This window comes from Pelobates fuscus, chromosome 4 (genome assembly GCF_036172605.1).
Source record: "Pelobates fuscus isolate aPelFus1 chromosome 4, aPelFus1.pri, whole genome shotgun sequence".
NCBI classification, from domain to species: Eukaryota; Metazoa; Chordata; class Amphibia; order Anura; family Pelobatidae; genus Pelobates; species Pelobates fuscus.
Window position 1 is genome coordinate 145,672,420 of NC_086320.1, and position 21,240 is coordinate 145,693,659.

Consider the following 21,240-nt stretch of genomic DNA (forward strand, 5'->3'; position numbering starts at 1 on the left):
CAGCCCACACACACTATCACAGTGTTTCCCAACCCAGTCCTCAAGGCACACCTACCAGTCCAGGATTTAGGGGTGACCCAGTTGTGTCTAAGGTGTTTTTTTTTTCTTTTTTTCTAAAAACGCCTTAGACAAAACTGGGTAATACTTAAATCCTGGACTGGTAGATGTGCCTTGAGGACTGGGTTGGGAAACACTGCACTATCAAACACAATGTGACATTTCCATCCACACACATTTCCACAAGCAGCCCTCATACACAGCCCACATTTATATGTATCATACACGATACCATAAACTACTAATGAACATATTCAATCGCTCATATACACACAAATACAATGATACAAAGCAATTACAGTATAAATAACACAAGCAGAATACGTCAATTAAAAAAAAATATATAGGATCGGCACGCTATGGGACATCACAATCCTATATCGGCACAGTGCTGCTAAAAGGTTGCCTACTCGTGATCTAGATATTAACAGGCTCAATGGGCTAATGCAACATCAATAGAAACTGTCAACCTTTTGGTTTAATTCCTGGCAGATAAAATTAGTACCATTTATATTGGGTAATTGTAACATCCACAGGACGTACTTGGAAACCAGAGAATATATGAAAGTACCTTTCCTGGTTAAACACATTATTATTTGTTATTATTATTTTTATCATAATCATCAGAAGGTGTGTTTTTTTTTTTTATATATAAAGAACTCCCTTTTAGGAAGCCATGGTTTTAGCATGGGTTCTTGTACTGGATGATGTCTGTAAGAATCCCTTTCAACCAGTTGCAGAAATTTCCATTCAGTTATCTGTAAAGTTAGCATTTCTGTTGGCATTCACATCTGCTAAAAAAGGCAAAATCCAAATGCTTTCTGCGCATCCTCCATACACAGTATTTCATGCAGTCAAGGTGGTCTTGCTTCATTCAGATTCTAAGCTTGTTTGAGCAGAGCCCTCTTCACCTAATGACTCGTATGTCATACATATTTTGTTAGAATTAAACGTTTGTCTTGTTTAATTATTGTACAGTGTTGCAGAATGTTATATATAGCAAAAATTGTAATTGTCTCAGTACCTCATTGTATGTGATAGTACAAAGTAGCACTATCGTTGCCCACGAAATTAAGTTACCCACATTTTGCAACTTTCCACAACCTCCAAAATACACATCTGCATTCATTGAATGCATCTCCTCAGTCCCATGGTGTTCTCTCCCCGTCTCCTCAGTCCCATGGTGTTCTCTCCCCGTCTCCTCAGTCCCATGGTGTTCTCTCCCCGTCTCCTCAGTCCCATGGTGTTCTCTCCCCGTCTCCTCAGTCCCATGGTGTTCTCTCCCCGTCTCCTCAGTCCCATGGTGTTCTCTCCCCGTCTCCTCAGTCCCATGGTGTTCTCTCCCCGTCTCCTCAGTCCCAGGGGGTGTTCTCTCCCCGTCTCCTCAGTCCCAGGGGGTGTTCTCTCCCCGTCTCCTCAGTCCCAGGGGGTGTTCTCTCCCCGTCTCCTCAGTCCCAGGGGGTGTTCTCTCCCCGTCTCCTCAGTCCCAGGGGGTGTTCTCTCCCCGTCTCCTCAGTCCCAGGGGGTGTTCTCTCCCCGTCTCCTCAGTCCCAGGGGGTGTTCTCTCCCCGTCTCCTCAGTCCCAGGGGGTGTTCTCTCCCCGTCTCCTCAGTCCCAGGGGGTGTTCTCTCCCCGTCTCCTCAGTCCCAGGGGGTGTTCTCTCCCCGTCTCCTCAGTCCCAGGGGGTGTTCTCTCCCCGTCTCCTCAGTCCCAGGGGGTGTTCTCTCCCCGTCTCCTCAGTCCCAGGGGGTGTTCTCTCCCCGTCTCCTCAGTCCCAGGGGGTGTTCTCTCCCCGTCTCCCCAGTCCCAGGGGGTGTTCTCTCCCCGTCCCCCCCAGTCCCAGGGGGTGTTCTCTCCCCGTCCCCCCCAGTCCCAGGGGGTGTTCTCTCCCCGTCCCCCCAGTCCCAGGGGGTGTTCTCTCCCCGTCCCCCCCAGTCCCAGGGGGTGTTCTCTCCCCGTCCCCCCCAGTCCCAGGGGGTGTTCTCTCCCCGTCCCCCCCAGTCCCAGGGGGTGTTCTCTCCCCGTCCCCCCCAGTCCCAGGGGGTGTTCTCTCCCCGTCCCCCCCAGTCCCAGGGGGTGTTCTCTCCCCGTCCCCCCCAGTCCCAGGGGGTGTTCTCTCCCCGTCCCCCCCAGTCCCAGGGGGTGTTCTCTCCCCGTCCCCCCCAGTCCCAGGGGGTGTTCTCTCCCCGTCCCCCCCAGTCCCAGGGGGTGTTCTCTCCCCGTCCCCCCCAGTCCCAGGGGGTGTTCTCTCCCCGTCCCCCCCAGTCCCAGGGGGTGTTCTCTCCCCGTCCCCCCCAGTCCCAGGGGGTGTTCTCTCCCCGTCCCCCCCAGTCCCAGGGGGTGTTCTCTCCCCGTCCCCCCCAGTCCCAGGGGGTGTTCTCTCCCCGTCCCCCCCAGTCCCAGGGGGTGTTCTCTCCCCGTCCCCCCCAGTCCCAGGGGGTGTTCTCTCCCCGTCCCCCCCCAGTCCCAGGGGGTGTTCTCTCCCCGTCCCCCCCCAGTCCCAGGGGGTGTCCGTCCCCGTCCCCCCCCCAGTCCCAGGGGGTGTCCGTCCCCGTCCCCCCCCCAGTCCCAGGGGGTGTCCGTCCCCGTCCCCCCCCCAGTCCCAGGGGGTGTCCGTCCCCGTCCCCCCCCCAGTCCCAGGGGGTGTCCGTCCCCGTCCCCCCCCCAGTCCCAGGGGGTGTCCGTCCCCGTCCCCCCCCAGTCCCAGGGGGTGTCCGTCCCCGTCCCCCCCCAGCCCCAGGGGGTGTCCGTCCCCGTCCCCCCCTGTCCCAGGGGGAGGGGGTGTCCGTCCCCCCCTGTCCCAGGGGGTGTCCGTCCCCGTCCCCCCCTGTCCCAGGGGGAGGGGGTGTCCGTCCCCGTCCCCCCCCAGTCCCAGGGGGTGTCCGTCCCCGTCCCCCCCCAGTCCCAGGGGTTGTCCGTCCCCGCCCCCCCTCAGTCCCAGGGGTTGTCCGTCCCCGCCCCCCCTCAGTCCCAGGGGTTGTCCGTCCCCGCCCCCCCTCAGTCCCAGGGGTTGTCCGTCCCCGCCCCCCCCAGTCCCAGGGGGTGTCCGTCCCCGTCCCCCCCCAGTCCCAGGGGGTGTCCGTCCCCGTCCCCCCCAGTCCCAGGGGGTGTCCGTCCCCGTCCCCCCCCAGTCCCAGGGGGTGTCCGTCCCCGTCCCCCCCCAGTCCCAGGGGGTGTCCGTCCCCGTCCCCCCCCAGTCCCAGGGGGTGTCCGTCCCCGTCCCCCCCCAGTCCCAGGGGGGTGTCCGTCCCCGTCCCCCCCCAGTCCCAGGGGGTGTCCGTCCCCGTCCCCCCCCAGTCCCAGGGGGTGTCCGTCCCCGTCCCTCCCAGTCCCATGGTGTGTCCGTCCCCGTCCCTCCCAGTCCCATGGTGTGTGTGTGTCCCCGTCCCTCCCAGTCCCATGGTGTGTGTGTGTGTCCCCTCCCCCCCCCCCCCAGTCCCATGGTGTGTGTGTGTCCCCTCCCCCCCCCCCAGTCCCATGGTGTGTGTGTCCCCCCCCCCCCAGTCCCATGGTGTGTGTGTGTCCCCTCCCCCCCCAGTCCCATGGTGTGTGTGTGTGTCCCTCCCCCCCCCCCAGTCCCATGGTGTGTGTCCCCTTGTCCCCCTGTCCCATGGTGTCCTCCCCTTGTCCCCCTGTCCCATGGTGTCCTCCCCTTGTCCCCCTGTCCCATGGTGTCCTCCCCTTGTCCCCCTGTCCCATGGTGTCCTCCCCTTGTCCCCCTGTCCCATGGTGTCCTCCCCTTGTCCCCCTGTCCCATGGTGTCCTCCCCTTGTCCCCCTGTCCCATGGTGTCCTCCCCTTGTCCCCCTGTCCCATGGTGTCCTCCCCTTGTCCCCCTGTCCCATGGTGTCCTCCCCTTGTCCCCCTGTCCCATGGTGTCCTCCCCTTGTCCCCCTGTCCCATGGTGTCCTCCCCTTGTCCCCCTGTCCCATGGTGTCCTCCCCTTGTCCCCCTGTCCCATGGTGTCCTCCCCTAGTCCCCCTGTCCCATGGTGTCCTCCCCTTGTCCCCCTGTCCCATGGTGTCCTCCCCTTGTCCCCCTGTCCCATGGTGTCCTCCCCTTGTCCCCCTGTCCCATGGTGTCCTCCCCTTGTCCCCCTGTCCCATGGTGTCCTCCCCTTGTCCCCCTGTCCCATGGTGTCCTCCCCTTGTCCCCCTGTCCCATGGTGTCCTCCCCTTGTCCCCCTGTCCCATGGTGTCCTCCCCTTGTCCCCCTGTCCCATGGTGTCCTCCCCTTGTCCCCCTGTCCCATGGTGTCCTCCCCTTGTCCCCCTGTCCCATGGTGTTATGATATATAATCATTGTTAATGCAAGCGTGTCTGTTAAACAATGCACTACAAAAATAAAAAATATTTAAAAAAAATAAAATAAAAAATGTGGTGCATCACTATCTGTCAGTGTGTGTATCAGTATGTCTACTAGTGTATGTGTCTGTGTTCGGATGTCTGACAGTGAATGTGTCTGTGTCTGTGTATCTGTATGTAGTGAGTGTGTATTCCTGTGTTAGGTTGTGTATCTGTTTGTATATGAGTCAGTGTGTATTTGTGTATCTGCATGTGTTTATCTGTGTGTATATGTATCACTGTCTGTGTGTGTGTGGCAGTATATGTGCATGCATCTCAGCATTGATACACCAACCCTACATACAAATACACCACTGCATTCAAAATTCAACACTACATACAAACACACTCCTGTATTGAAACATCACCACTACATACAAACACACACATTTTGGTGTTAAACACCAATAATATATTATCATTATATAATTAACACCAATAACAGTCTTCACTGCCTCCAACACTCTCAGCAAATCGAGTCTTCCAGGCTTGATAGTGTTAATTCCACATTTTCCATTTAACCTAGAAGGAGGTGGTCTCTGGGTACTTGGAGCCCCAGCTTACGACATACCTTTCCTAAACAGTTCAAAATTAACCTGAGGCTTTTCTCCAGGGCACAATGGGCAAAATAACCACTACAGTGATCTTTAATGGTTATGCTGGTTGAAACCTGTAGGTTGTGCATTTTTGTAAAATACATTATGGTGATAAAATCTGCAGGATTTAGTGCTGCCTTTAAGTTTTTTTGTTTGTTTTTGTTGTTTTTTTTACAGGAAACTGATCCGGCGGCAGTAGAAATTATAAATTAACACAATACACATTTTTAATGCCTTTGCTTTCTTGTCAACTTAGATTTACTAACCTTTTATACAAAAAAAAGTTGCAAGAGAGTGCTGAGGACGGATAACAGCTCAATTAGCCTGCCCTTCAGTGGGTCCCCGCTCAGTTCTCAAGCTTGTTTTAGCTCATCTTGTGCCATTACAGAGAGAACCATACATCTCAAACTGATTCCACCCAAAAGTTCCGAGCGGGGACCCACCGAAGGGCAGGCTATTTCAGTTGCTGTCTGTTCTCAGAATACTCTTGCGACCTGTTTTTTTGCTCTCCATTAGTTTAAAGGGTAATCCAGACGTGGACCCCTTGCTCACGGTGCCTAGAGAGATATCAGCTATGCCTCACTGATTATGCCCAACAAGGCTGAAACGATCGTCTGGGGTTGTTGTATCTCTCGTGCAGAGGGAACTTGCTGGCATTTCGGGTCTGGACTGCCTGTATGGGTGGGATCAGTCTATGTTTCAGAGATGTTCTCTCTGCAATGGCACAAGATGAGCTAAAACCAGCTTGAGTTCTTAGCGGGGACCCACCGAAGGGCAGGCTATTTCAGTTTGCTGTCCGTTCAGAGTACTCTTGCGACCTGTTTTTTTTTGCTAACCTTTTATACAGAATCTACAGTAAAATATCTTACTTTTTTAATGTTTCCTATTATTGAAAACTAGCAAGTGACTGTATCATGAAGATTCTCTGTCTGATCAATTGTCTTGCATAGTAGGAACTCATTTGCAGCAATGTTATCCTAAGCAAAGATCTCATACCCCCAAATTGCATGAGCATTTTCTTTGAAGGTATATTAACAAAGTATAGTTTTTTGTGTTTTTTTTGATCGGTGTATTCCTTTTTAATATGCATTTTCTACTTCTATTCTTCTTTATTACAACTATGCACATGCCAAATCACACTTGGATTGTTATTTTTTTTTTCCACTTCCATGCTAATAATAATGTAATAACAGATTTTGCATTACAACTGTTTTTTTATGTCTGGTGCTATCTCCTTTACAAAAAATAAAAATGATCAAATTATTATATAGAATGTCTGTCACGGTAATTGGCATATGTTTTTTCTGTTTCAGAACCATTTAACTTTAGTTACTTGCCTCCCTCCTTTACTCAATTTTTAATTCTAATTTAAGCTCTTTTTAATTACGACAGGTTACAAAGCAAGAATGGAAAGCAGCAGGTGCCTTTATCAACTGCTACAGTGTCTATGGTTCACAGCGTCCCGGAACTCATGGTTAGCTCAGAGGTAGGATCTGCTGTAATATATGGTCGTCTTGATTAAAGTATAGCTCCATGCACAATCACTATGGCCTGCTGTAGTGGTTATGGAACTATGCATTCCTAGGCACCCTCCCAGAGTGAATTGTCAAACTGCTTAAAATGGTTTGACAACTTACCTGGGGTTTGCAGGTGCCTGCCTCTGACTCATTTGCTGCTGTAAGTTACTGCAAAAAGCTTCCCTTTGCTTCACTGTGCTTAAGCCCTATCATGCAGGGCTGGCTTACTGACAGAGTGCATCAGTTAATGGACGCTTATGGTTTCAGAGGAGGCAGTGGCAGACGCCCAGTTGAGTTATCAAGCCATTTTTTAACTACTTACTCTGAGAAGGAACCAAGGCACTCCTAGCACCATAACTACTAGAGAACTGGTTATGGTGTTTGGGGTGTTCTTTTATTAAAAGTTATCATATATTACCTTATCGAGAAAGAAACCAATATACCATCAAAAATAGATCTACTTCTTTTCAAAGGGATACTCAATTAAAACCCCTAAAATAAATTTATGGTGTCTGAAGCCTTGGACATCCTCTTAAAACTAACATTCTTAAACCATTTTTGAACAATTTAGCCCCCGAAGTTGTGCCCTTGGGTGCCGGTCCCCTTCGTGGCTGCCTTACAAAATAGAAAGGATTGACAAGGACACCATTAATGGGATGTCTCCAGTTGCTGGAAAGAGCCCCAGGCACCAGCGGCTTGCCCTGTATGCCGCTGGGCCCCTCCATCAGTCTGGCCAGCATCTCTGGTCTGCAGCTCCGCTGGGTGTAGAGCTGCAGACCATGTGAGAGAAGTCTTGCGAGCACACAATGTTGCTATGGCAACGCTCTGGGTGCTCGCGAGACCTCACATAATATTTACAAAAAATGTACATTTTAGGTATCTCTTAACAGTAATCAATAATTTGGTTATTGAAAGATTATGCAATCCACATTGCCTAGCACACACATATTGTAAGCTGTCATTTGCTGGGACAGCCCAGCTAAAGCAATCCACGATTGTTGATTTGATCACAGTTCAATACTTGTGCAGCTAGTGTTTATGAACATAGTGTTTTTCAATCTTTGCAGCTGCCCCGGCCTGTAAAATGACAGTATTAACCCACACCTGGTGGGCAAAAAGTTGGTTTAAATGGTGGCATACCATCTTTAGTTTAAATTCTGCTGTAACCTATATTTAAAATACCAGTGACAGAGGTACTCTGATACAATGATCTGTGGGAAACATTTGGGCAATTTAGCAAATCATGATTTGCATGACAAACCTCAGGAATAAAAAGCAATTTACAATTTTTCTATGCAGGGTAATTTTAAGTTTTCCTTTTTTGAGTATTTCAGGCAGATCAGAGTAGTAAATTACTGTCAGAATTGCGTGATTGGTGTTATTGTAGTGTTATTTCTGTTCATATTCCATTGTGTAAATTTTTTTTATTTTTTTTAAATTGTTTTTCCCTGATTGCAGCAAGCAGAGCAGTTAGGACGTGAAGACCAGCATAGATTGCATCGAAACAAGAAGCTCGTCCTTATGGTTGATTTAGATCAGACCTTAATCCATACTACAGAGCAGCACTGCCAGCATATGTCACGCAAGGTACATTGATCTATGATGTTTGCTTTGTTGACTGCCACCGTTATAAAACACTTAGTGGGAAGATGCATAGCAAAACAGTTGTTTGAAACACACGTTTCTCCATGCACTAAGAACCAAGTTTCCTCCTGGACTTTAAATTACGGAACTATACATTTACATTCTTTTAATTATAAGTTCATATTATTCTGTAGTTGTTTGATATTGTTTTAACCCATAATCCTTTCCCACCAAGGGATTGGTATTGTGAAGAACTCCCATGAAATAAAATTCCTTCTGTCAAATAGTGAAATTTCGCAGCAGTTTAAACTAGTTATATTGAATTATTCCAGAGCTTCAAAGTCCAAGCAGCCAGGTAAGCATGGCTGCTCAGAAATTGAACCTGACACCTAGAGTTGTCCCTCCTCGGTTCTGGTAAGATTAACGTGACAAGCAACATAAACTGTGATGAAGCTACAGGCGCAGGGATCATATCTAGGTAACCAGAAACAACACAAAGCTTTGGGATACGGCTGAAAATGAGTCTAAAAGGAACATAAAAATATACAAAATAGTGAAGTACAATTAACACACTTTTATGCGCTGAATACAAATGCACTCACATAATTGTGTAGAATATATCGCTCATAGGGTGCCTCCCCTGATTGAAGTGGGGGGCTAGTAGTCCCTTGGCTCTTTGTAAGATTCCTTAATGATGCTCAGGACTCCAAACGGGTAATGGTAGAAAAAAAGTGCTTTTATTGATAAAAGGTGAATAATCACCATCAATATAAAGTATAGTTAAAAGAAAAAACGGTATGGTCCTGCGTGTTTCGTTCTGCGAAGAACTTCATCAGGGACCGTATATAAATGGATGGTGATCAAGTTTAAACATTTGTAATGATAGGAAGTATAGTGGTGATTCGCACTTTTTTTTTTTTTTTTTTTTACAACATAGAGCATAGTACTAGAGTTGCCTCCACCGCGAGTGCATACATTAGTAAACAAGCAAGTACTTTAGGTCGAATATATTTTGAAAGAGAAGCACTGGTTAGATCTGCTTAAAATGAGGGCATTATGCCCCTCAGTAGTTGCTAGTCATTCCAAACTGGGGGGGGGGTAGGGGGGCTAAGATGCACATGGTTCGTTATATCACAGAGTGAGAAATCGTGAACTTAAACTTAGTCATAGACATAAACATAATACAGTTCTGTGGTATGTGCGGTGGAACCTCTCTCTGGCGTCTGCTGCATGTGGGTCCCTGCAATGCGTCTATGCCAGGGCTGTGTACTCTGTTCTGGGTAGCTCGCTCATCCAATGCCTGTCAGGGGTACCCCACATCTCTGTAGTGTGGCCGGGCCGTAAAGGCTTCCTTGCCCGTATGTTAATAGAGGTGGCTGGCTTGCATGCAGTGTCCGGAGCTGGAGTGGAGTGGGGCATTGTGGTACTCTGGATTCCGGAGCCGTCAGGTACATTTATGTGGTCGTGCTCTTCAGTTGTGCCCTGTGTCCCTGGCGATGTGTCATGTGGATGTTTGGCTTCTTGTGCAGGGGTTGGGTACGTCGCTTGGTCCGCCGCCATTTTAAGGCCCGGTTTGCTGTTGTGACTTTTAGATTTCTTCTCCCTTGTTGAAGCAGCTTTTTGGGTGGATGGCTGCTGGGCATTTGAGAAGCAGATGGGTGCATTCTGCTCTCTAGCTTGCGCCAAAATTTTGCGAAGATTTCGTCTATTCTGAGCTCGAGGTCAGCTGTCTTCCTTTCTCAGGGGAGGTCTGTACCGCCATTTGCCAGGGGCTATCTGTCTCTTCTCGTGGTTGAGCAGGCTTGCCCCCAGACCCCACAGCAGGCTGGTAGGTGCCGGGATTTCCCTCACCGGGAGGGGGGGAGGGGGGGAGTGGGCTGGGCCCTGCGAGGACATGGGAGCTCGAGGGTAGAGGGATCGTCCGCCTCCCCCTCTCCCTCGTGTAGTAGGCCTCCATCTTCCCGCGGTCCAGAACCGCCAGACGCCGGTCAAACTCCGGTGGCTTAATAAGTGTGAGGGTTCATACGAGCGTTGTGAGTAGTACAATCTTTTTTTTTTTTTTTTCCTTTTTTTTTTTTTATATATCTAATTCGTAGTTTTTCGATGGTTTGGGTAGTTTTTCCCAGGAGCTCGGGTAAGAAGCGTCCGGCTGGCTTGGCAGTTAGGCTCTGCCCCCCTCTAGTATCCTTTCTAACCGTCTCAAATGAGTCATAGAAGACTTAATTGAGGTGGACCAGTCTGGTTTTGTGAAGGGAAGAAGTACCACTGACAATACTCGGAGGATAATTAACCTAATACATAGACTGAAGGAGAATCAACTGGGAGCAGTCATTATTACCCTCAATGCCTAGAAGGCCTTTGACAGGGTCAGTTGGAATTTCCTTGACTCTGTCATGGGCCAGTTCGGCCTAGAGGGACATTATAGGAATAAAACTATGCTATTATATAAGAACTCCTCAGCGAAAATTAGTAACCCTTACTTTGATTCGGATATTTTCTAAATAAAAAACGGCACTAGGCAGGGGTGCCCTTTGGCCCGCCTCCTATATGTCCTTACAATTGAACCACTAGCTACCCTGATTAGACAAAATAGTAATATAAAGGGGGTACAGCTACAGGAAGGTAATGTTAAGATATCTTTGCAGACGATGTCCTTCTTACCTTGGTGTCAATACCAGCTTTAATGGATGTTATTTCTATCTATAGCAAATTTTCTAATTATAAGGTAAATTTGAAAAAGTCTCAAACTCTATCATTCCTTCTGACTAAGACCCAGAAAGATCTTCTGCCTTCTCATTACAACCTGGTATGGGTAAGCGATACAATTGATTATTTGGGGGTTAAAATATCTTTTGATATTGATAATGTGATACAAAGAATTTTTATTTAATTAATGATCTACGATCTCGGGTTGCAAAATGGAAGAAGTTGGAATCTTCCTGGATGGGAAGAATGAATATTACCAAAGCATTCTTATTGACGAAACTTTTATCTCTTCAGGGCAATTCCATATAGAATAGGGATTGAGACCCTTAAACGCTTCCAAAGTGTGTTTTCTAGCTATATTTGGCTGGATAAACCACCGAGGATAGCGTTTTGATATTTTGCGAAGAAGCTATTCGAAGGGCGGTATAGCTTTTCCTGATGTTGTTAAGGTTCACGATACATGTAAAGCAACTCACCTTCTGTTATGGCTGAATCCGGTCCAGTGTCCCCCCTATTCATGGTTTAAACTTGAACAGGAATGTAGTCCTAGGCTCAAATTATCTATTTTATGGTAGATAAAATTTTAAGTGATATGCTAGCCACAACAAAATTTTTAAACAAGAAATAAAATCTGGAAGGTAAAATACTTTACGACACTCCAATAGAGGTACTTTAATATGCTATGATAGATCTAACTATTCACTCTTGGTTACATTTGGGAATACTAAAGATCGCAGATATATGCGAGGGTAGTAAACCGGCCACATTTGTTTTTTTACAATCAAAGTTAAATCTTCCATCTAGAGATTTGTTTCAATATCTCAGAATTAAGAATTTTTTACTATCTAAGTCGATAATTAAAGTTAATCATATTACCCCCCTATTGGCGATTAGCTGAAAGAGGGGTGGAATTTCTAGATTTAATAAATTAATTGACTCTGTAGAACAAGTTCCTTATGCGTCATCGCTTAACAAGTGGGAGATGGACATCAGAAGTTCCTTCTCACTAACAAAGTGGACTAAAGCCACTTCGTTGGTAAAGAAGTATATTCATAATGTATCTTTGGTTGAAACCCATTTTAAACTATTGTATAGATGGTACCTCGTTCCGGTTAGACTCCACAGGTTGTCACCAATTCATTTGAAGGAAGAAGGTACTATGTATCACATTTGGTGGGCTTGTCCGTAGCTTAACATTATTAAAGTACAAATGTCGGACCTATTACATCTTATATTTGAGGATAATATAGAAATTACTCCCCAATTGTTCTTGTTTAATATCGATTTTCCTATGCAAAAAAAAAAAATCAAGTATATCTTCTGACCCATATTTTATTTGCAATTAAAATCAATATTGCTAGGTCATGAAAATCCTGTACACCTCCGGCCTGGCACAGGATATTGGAACAAATAGGGTTTCAACACAGGATGGAAATTAACTCCATCTTTAATCCTCATATTAGGAATTTGACTGAATTATGGTCTCCCTGGACTTCCAAATTCCCTACAATTTAATAAATGGAGTGACTATATTTGCCCATCACCAATAACTAAGAGTTGATAGTTTGTATAAATAATTATTTTTTCTTGTTGCAGGGGTGGGCGTGGGGGGGGGGGGAAATGTAAAATGCATATGTTATGATGCCCAGTTCTTTAAATGTGTATTGTGATAATAATGTACTGTATTATGGACTGTCCAAATTTGTATTTTTTTTTATTTTTTTATCTACTGATACTTAAATATTCTTATGTGACAGATAATACTGCAAATCAATACGAAATATAAATAAAAAGAATAAATATTAAAAAAAGACAAATTTTATTAAATGAACAAGCCCTACTTTTAAAAACCTTCAAGCTCCTAAAGAAAGTATTTATAGAAAAGGTGCCAGTCAAAGAAGAACTCTGAGGTGCCCACTCTAGTTTATTCCTCGTAGAAAAACCAAATGGTCCCTTTCGTCCAGTTGAGGATTTAAAAAAAAAAAAAAGGTAAACAGATGTATCACATACCAGACATTTGATCAAATTCTCAGCACAAGCATCTTCTGGGCGTAAGGTGCTGCAGACAGTCATGACACAATCCACTGTTTAGATCTTGCTAAATTCCTGTGGTACTGCCGCTATACGTTTGGGAAAACAAGACCTTTAACTTATCGTAAATTTTTTTTTCCTTCATATTGGCGGCAGTACATGTCTCCCTCCCTATTAATATATATTTTTTGCAGTTGACTGGTGTCTCCTGGTTATTTCTTGTTACTACTGCAGTGCTCTGTTGTTGCAATGTATTTAAGGTATTAGGAGCAGGAAGCCTTAAATACAAATGTTAAGGTTACTAGTCCCTAGGGAGAAAAAACATCCCTATGGTACTACTGCCAATACCAAGTGGAAAAAAAATTACGGTAAGTAAAATTTGTTTTACATCTTTGTAATATATGGCGTATTCAATGTATTCGGTAAGTTAACATTTTCATTACAGATTTGCTTTAAAACAAAAGGATGCAATTTTGAAATTATTGCCTTTGTTACATTTCTGCTGTTTTATCAAGTATGCAGTTGTTTTTACACAAAGGAATTTAAAAAAATAAATAAAAGGCAGTTTTCATTTAGACTTTGAGGGTGTGTTAGAGTTCTAACAACCAAAGATTGCCGATGTATATGTATATATGTACATACTTTTACTGCTTGATACAGTGGCTGATTTTCTGGTCTTCTCATTTTTGTTTGCAGGGCATCTTTCATTTCCAGTTAGGCAGAGGAGAGCCAATGTTGCACACACGTCTTCGACCTCACTGTAAAGATTTTTTAGAGAAGATTGCTAAGCTTTATGAACTGCATGTTTTCACCTTTGGCAGCAGGCTGTATGCACATACGATTGCTGGTAAGTCATGCTAGAGTATGTGTATTTTTATTCTTTGTATGGAACCAACACTACTAATTAACTAAGCTCCTAAGAGTAGCCATACTGTGGCTTTTTTTTTTTTGCTGGGCAGTGTAGTTGCTATAGCCCATCATGGCATGCTGGTGTAAGTAGTGCCTTTTTATTCATATGGAAAGTGTAATTACATAGAAACATAGAATGTGACGGCAGATAAGAACCATTCTGCCCATCTAGTCTGCCCAAATTTCTAAATACTTTCATTAGTACCTGGCCTTCTCTTATAGTTGGGATAGCCTTATGCCATCCCACGCATGATTAAACTCCTTTACTGTGTTAACCTCGATCACTTCAGCTGGAAGGCTATTATTCCATGCATCCACTACCCTCTCAGTAAAGTAATACTTCCTGATATTGTTTTTAAACCTTTGCCCCTCTAATTTAAGACTGTCCTCTTGTTGTGGTGGCTTTTCTTCTTTTAAATATAGTCTCCTCCTTTACTGTGTTGATTCCCTTTGTGTATTTAAATGTTTTTATCATATCTCCCTGTCTCGTCTTTCCTCCAAGCTATACCTGTTAAGATCCTTTAACCTTTCCTTGTAAGTTTTATCCTGTAATCCGTGAACTAGTTTAGTAGCCTTTCTCTGAACTCTCTGTAAAGTATCAATATCCTTATGGAGATACAGTCTCCAGTACTGCGTACAATACTCCAAGTGAGGTCTCACCAGTGTTCTGTACAATGGCATTAGCTACTGCTAATACCTCTCTCTATACAACCAAGCATTCTGGTAGTATTTCCTGCTGCTCTATTACACTGTCTGCCTACCTTTAAGTCATCAGAAATAATCGCACCGAATTCCCTTTCCTCAGATGTTGAGGTTAGGACTCTATCAAATATTCTGTACTCTGCGCATGGGTTTTTACATCCAAGATGCATGATCTTGCACTTATCCACATTAAATGTCAGTTGCCACAACTCTGACCATTTTTCTAGTTTACCTAAATCATTTGCCATTTGGCTTATCCCTCCTGGAACATCAACCCTGTTACTTATCTTGGTATCCTCAGCAAAAAGGCATATCTTACCATCAAGACCTTCTGCAATATCACTAATAAAAAAAATATTAAAGAGAATGGGTCCAAATACAGAGCCGTGAGGTACTCCACTGGTGACAAGCCCATGCTTCGAATATACTCCATTGTCAAGATGGCAAAGGATGAAGCTTCAGTCAAACGTTTCTAAGTCAAGCCTGTCACATCAAATCTCTGGACACATACTCACACGATGTCCTCAAGTATACACCAGCGCATTACAAATATGGACTGCATTGTGGGTGAGATCGCAAGTGCACACTATCAGGGAAGATGAATCAGGGCGTTGCATATAATCACTGTAGAAGACAAGACAATGCTGACTGGGAATGAGATCAGGTGGTCCGAAAAAATTATGGGTGGAGGGGGGCGGCGAATTAGGGACAAGAGTTTTTTTGGAACCTTAATGGGTGTGGATTTTTAGCTTTATAGGAATTCTATAGTGTCAGGGATAAAAGCATGTATTCCGGACACTATAGTGTTGGCGTGGCCCACCTTAGATTACACTGAAAAGGTGATAAACTCACTTTTTTTTTTTTTTTTTTTCAACATCAATACTCTGTTCCTGCCTCCATAGCTGTATTCGTCAGTTTTGGTGATCTCAGCCAATCCAATGTTTTCTTAAAGGAAAGCATTGGGAGGCTAATGTGCATGTGCAACATTGCCCTGCGCCAATCAGCATCTCCTCATAGAGATGCAATGTATCAATGCATCCCTATGGGGAACGTTCATGAAGACTCTGAACGCCAGTACTGCACACTGCAACACTGAGATAGGAAGCACCTCTAGTGGCATTCTGAGTTACTGCCACTAGAGTGTTACTAGGTACCAATGTAAACACTGCCTTTTCTATGAATTAAGCTAGTTCTGGTGACTCTTGTGTCCCTTAAAAAATGTAAATGTTATTTATAGCCAATTACAAACTACAGTTTGGCAGCAGTTCTGAAAAACACCTGGTTTACAAAGGGAAAATAAGATTAAATATTTAGAGAAAGATACATTGTACATCTTGGCCTTGTGATTTAGACATGCTGAAAGCAGGAGCTGTTCATACACTGGTGCTTAACTTCCACTAGTCAACACTTTTATAGAGATTTTCAAACACAAGAGGGCAGTGTTGGGCAATTTGAATTCTGTTTACAGGATTCCTTTGTTATAGTAGTTACGAATTGTCAAACTTTATGAAGCAAAGCACTCTATAATTAAGGGGGGGGGGGGGAAATCTACACATTGGAAGAAAGATACTTTAATGAAGATGGGTTTACTTTAAGGGCCACTTTGGGCACCATAATAACTTCATTGGAATTAAGTAATTGTGGTTCCAGGAGATTCCTGGCACTGGCTTATCTCAAGGTGTTAAACCGTTCTCAAACAATTTAACCTCAAAGTCTGTGTTCCTAAACAGGAAAGACTGTGTGACTCCCCATTTATAAAACTGACTTGAAAAGAAACTTACCTTTTTTAATCCAGTTTTATGAATTTTACAAGAGCCTTTCGTTCTAATAATTTTGAAAAAATTGAAGCACAGAGAGACAGGGAGATTTGGCACTGGAACTACCCCTAGTTATGTAATTTATAGGATGGATGGGTAAAATGTATATCTTAGATGTTTTTAGAACAATCCATGATTTTTTGCCATTCTCAAGGTAGTCTGCAGTTCTATAATCTTAAAGGATATACTTTTTGGGTACCCCTGATGTAGGGCTTGGATTATTTTATATATGTATTGTGTTTAAAGCCTTGTTGATTTTATATATTGGAATGATTAGTGCACTAAAGTGTATACACACAGTGCATTATGGGGAGATGCTAGTGAGAACACTCCAAATGCTGCAGATGTGTGCATGTATATACTGGCATGTCCATTCCATGTTTGTGGGCCCAAGTGTGTGGGTTTCAAGTGAGTTGCATCATATGCCAAGCTATTATTATTATTATTATTATTGTATTTATATAGCGCCACCAAATTCTGCAGCGCTTTACAATGGGTGGACGAACAGACATGTAGTTATAACCAGACAAGTTGGACACACAGGAACAGAGGGGTTGAGGGCCCTGCTCAATGAGCTTACATGCTAGAGGGAGTGGGGTAAAATGACACAAAAAGGTAAGGATAGTCCTAGACTAATGACAGTTGCAGAAGAGGAATCAGTCAGGAGCTATTAACAGTTTAATTGATACACTTTTATGAAGAAGTGGGTTTTTAACTATTTTTTTGAAGGAGTGGAGACTGGGAGAGCATCTAACGGAGGAGGGAAGTGAGTTCCACAGGAACGGTGCAGCCCTCGAGAAATCTTGAAGGCGAGCATCAGAGGTGGGAGTAAGGACAGAAGATAGACGTAAGTCTTCAGCAGATCGTAAGGGCCTAGACGGGACATACTTGTGTATAAGGGAGGATAGATGGGTGGGAGCAGCATTATGTAGAGATTTGAAAGCAAGAACCAGAATTGTAAATTGAGCTCTATATTTTATAGGAAGCCAATGTAGGGACTGACAGAAGGGTGAGGCATGGGAGGTGCGGGCAGACAGGAAGATGAGCATCGCTGACGCATTTATTATGAACTGTAACGGCGCAAGTTGGGAGCACGTTTATAGTTTATGGTTTTGCAAAGGTTAAAGGTACACTATAGTCACCAGAACAACTACAGCTTAATGTAGTTGTTCTGGTGAGTATAATGGCTCCCTTCAGGCATTTTCATGCACACACTGACTTCTATTTTTTTTTTTTTTTTTTTTATTCTATTAGAAATTAACATAATGTTTCTAATCATGAAGTAGGAATGCATAGCACCTAAATCCATAATGTGTTAACTAGGTTGTATTAGAAACCAAAGAGTATATTAACTGGTGATGCCCTGTTTTTATAATTTTTTTTTGATGCAGCTTCTTTTAGTAAAAAAAAACAAAAAAAAAAAAAACTGCTTGTCCTTCTGTTTTGAAGAAATAGGTCAACGCAGGTTGGTCTATAGACAACAAATTTAGGTAGATGATGTTTGCAAAGCCTTTGTCCTGGACTAGAGGAGTTGAGTTGTGATACTACTTGTTTAAGGTAAAACTGTCCAGAAAGTACATGATTTGGTTATTTGCCTGCAAAATATTGGCAGCTAAGATCATTATGTTCTCATTTTCCATGCACTGTAGGCTTTTTAGACCCTGAAAAGAAGCTTTTCTCTCACCGAATATTGTCTCGGGATGAATGTATTGATCCGTTCTCCAAAACTGGTAATCTTAGGTTAGTATCATGTTGTGTATGTATATATTAACACATCTACCTCTTGTTCGTACACTGATAGCAAAGAATGGAATCCATAAGTTAAGACCACTCAACTAGTAAATCAATACATATCTTGAATATTTAAATTAGAAACTACCCCATTTTCCTTCCACTCAGTATTTACTATGAAAACATTTTACTTGTATGAAGAATACTGCAGGGGTAACAATAAATACTTACCTGTTTAGCACCTAGTCCTCCTTTCTAATTCAATAGATTTGTACACTAGCACAGAGCTAGCTGGTCTTTTTTTTTTTTTTTAGTCGTTTTTATAGAAATAATAGTAGAGAAAAGACAGCTGCTGGTTAGGTCTGAAATCAGTCCTCATCGTTTGGACATTAGTAGACTGAAACATAGAATGGTGAAAATAACTATAAAGTATGCTGTGCTACGTTACACCTGCTGGCACTATTATACATTATTTTATATATAGAAAAGCTTACTTTGGTGTTTTTTTTTTTTTTTTTTTTTTTAAACTTTACTTTCTGCATAAGGATATGAAAATACGATGAGACTGGCTGGCATATTTTTTTATTATTTTTTTTTCTTTTTCAGGAACCTTTTCCCTTGCGGGGATTCTATGGTTTGCATTATTGATGACCGAGAAGATGTCTGGAAATTTGCACCTAATTTGATTACTGTCAAGAAATATGTCTACTTCCAAGGCACTGGCGACATCAATGCCCCTCCTGGTTCAAGGGAAGCACAGATCAAAAACAGAGGTTAATGGCCATTTTATTTCTACATATGAGGCAATCTGATTAATATAGCAGAGTTTCACACTATTTCTGGGGAAGCTCATCTAGTGGCTGTTAGTGACGGCCACAAGAGGCATTTAAACACTGAAATTTAAATATGACTATTCCTGCAGATCGACAATGTTTTACATTGCAGTGTTAAAAGAAGAGGGACATTGCATCCAGACCACTTCTCTGAGATAAAGTGGTCTGGGTGCCTATAGGGTCATCTTAATATATCAAAGATGTAAGGGGTGGAAAATACTATTAAATGTAGAACATTGTAATAAGCTCTGTCTTTTGCACCGGAGAGTCTGCATAGAGAGCCTATATTTTATTTTCTTCCTTTGCAGTGTTTGCCCTGTATGATGTAACGTGCTACATCTTTCAATGTAAATTTGAGATAAAATTCACCTGAAATAGAAAAAAATCAGCTGTAACTATTTACCTCTTTCTTTTAATTGTGTACATTCCATAAAGGTGACAGCCCTGTTTGAGTGGAAAACTGAAATTTGTCTATTTTATTTCTTCACAGTAAGCTCTTCTAAAGCAGCTGAAGTTACAGAGCAGCCTAAAGGATCTTTACAGGATAATACACAATCAAAGAATGTTCCTGTCGATGAGCAGAGCAATGGTTTTGGAAAATGCAAAAAAGAGCTGAACGGTGGATGTACGGCAGGCAGTGATATTTGCAAGAAGGAGACTCAAACTAGTGACAGATTACATGACCAAGATCTTGCTAGTAGCCAACAGCCTCTTACTTCAAATAACAAAGACGTGACACCGTTGGGTGCACAGCCGCCCTTAGAACAGGATGAGAGGACAGTAATGGCAAAACCACTGCCAAAAACTGGGGCAGCAAAAGATCTGGACTTTGATTTGTCCAGTGACAGCGACAGTGAGCCTGAAACGAGGAAAACACCCTCTCCTTCTTCATCCTCTGGGAGTGAAAATGAACGTAAGAGAAGTTGGAGGAAATCGAAAAAGTTGGATCAGGCAACTGCTGTGCTGAAAGAATCTTGTACAGATAGTGATTCTAATAAAATGTTGTCAGAAAACCATTCTGTTGATTGCAATCAGGATATATTTGAAACTAAAGAGGATCTTGCTGTAGAGGAAGACGCAATGGAAGTACAAACTGTAGAACAGGATAGTTTATGTGATCTAGGGAATGGTTGTGTAGATAAAAAAGAGATTGAGACAGAATCACAAAACAGTGAGCAGTCTGGCATTACTGTTGGGGAGTCTCTTGATCAAAGTATGGAAGATGATGATGATGATAGTGACAACACAGATGAAGATGATCATTTAATATACCTTGAAGAGATACTTGTTCGAGTACACACTGATTACTATGCAAAGTACGATCGGTATTTAAAGAAAGAGGTTGAAGAGATTCCAGATATTCGTAAAATAGTACCTGACCTCAAGAGTAAGGTGTTAGAAAATACTATTATTGCATTTAGTGGCCTTCACCCAACAAACTTCCCCATTGAAAGAACACGAGAACATTACCATGCCAGAGCACTTGGAGCAAAAATCAGCAAAAACCTTGTATTCAATGCTGATGATCCTAACAGGGTGACCCATCTTATTGCAGCAAGGGCAGGTAAGATCTTGATCTTTTCATCCTGGTATTTATGTCGGTGAGCGTGTATTTTTCTTCCCTTTTCAATCTTACCTGGCAGCATCAATGATTTTACTTGACATTTAGATAAACAAGTACTCGTGTAGATTAAATGCTGTGCCTTAGCATTGACTTTTTTAATGTGTGCATGTACTTTCAGTAGATCTAGAGTTTGTCAGAACAAAATTACTTTTGAGGCCAGACATCACAATGATTGCGATTAATGGGCTTTCTTTTTGGTGTATTGTAGACTGGGTGTGTTTGTTCATATTTTGGCAGAAGATAAACTGTTGGCCACTGCTTGACAATGACTGTGCTTTCCTCCATTCTCATTGGTTGCCACTATTATGTGGGGTTTGCCAGGTTGTCAGATCATTCCGAGTCGAAGATCTTTTGAAATTGCCAATCGTGGTCTGCTTTTCTCTTGGATAATGGATGTAACTAATGTCTTCAGCAAGCTATTAAATATATCTAATCGCTCCTATATTTTTTTCACTGAATATGCCATCGTGGTGAAACTCTTCAGGGTTCTAGACCAGGGGTGCCCAAAAGGTAGATCCCCAGATGTTGTAGAAATAAAACTCCCTTGATGCTTTGGGACTGGAGGCCGGTTAATAGAAGTCAGGATATGGATTGATATTGGTGTATTTGCATTGTTTTACAACTTTACATCCAATATCATAAATGTACTAACTCTATTGAGGTTTTTTGCCAGGCTATCCTGGAAGCTTATAGTTATTTTATAATTTGAGATGAGAATATGTTAATTGAGCTATTTCAAGGAACAGATGCGATTTAAGTTGAAACTTCTTTTCTTATATCCTCATACTGTCA

The 21,240-nt window shown here is 43.4% G+C and overlaps 1 protein-coding gene across 2 annotated transcripts in view; it reads left to right on the plus strand.

Annotated features, from left to right (window-relative positions):
- CTDP1 (CTD phosphatase subunit 1) overlaps positions 1-21,240 on the plus strand; it is a 128,941-nt gene that overhangs the window by 11,293 nt on the left and 96,408 nt on the right. For both annotated transcript variants that reach the window (XM_063451658.1, XM_063451659.1), the window contains exons 3-8: positions 6,387-6,480; positions 7,970-8,098; positions 13,529-13,679; positions 17,910-18,000; positions 18,598-18,764; positions 19,315-20,388. In XM_063451658.1, the coding sequence (XP_063307728.1) occupies positions 6,387-6,480; positions 7,970-8,098; positions 13,529-13,679; positions 17,910-18,000; positions 18,598-18,764; positions 19,315-20,388 (1,706 nt within the window). The remainder of the gene's footprint in view (positions 1-6,386; positions 6,481-7,969; positions 8,099-13,528; positions 13,680-17,909; positions 18,001-18,597; positions 18,765-19,314; positions 20,389-21,240) is intronic.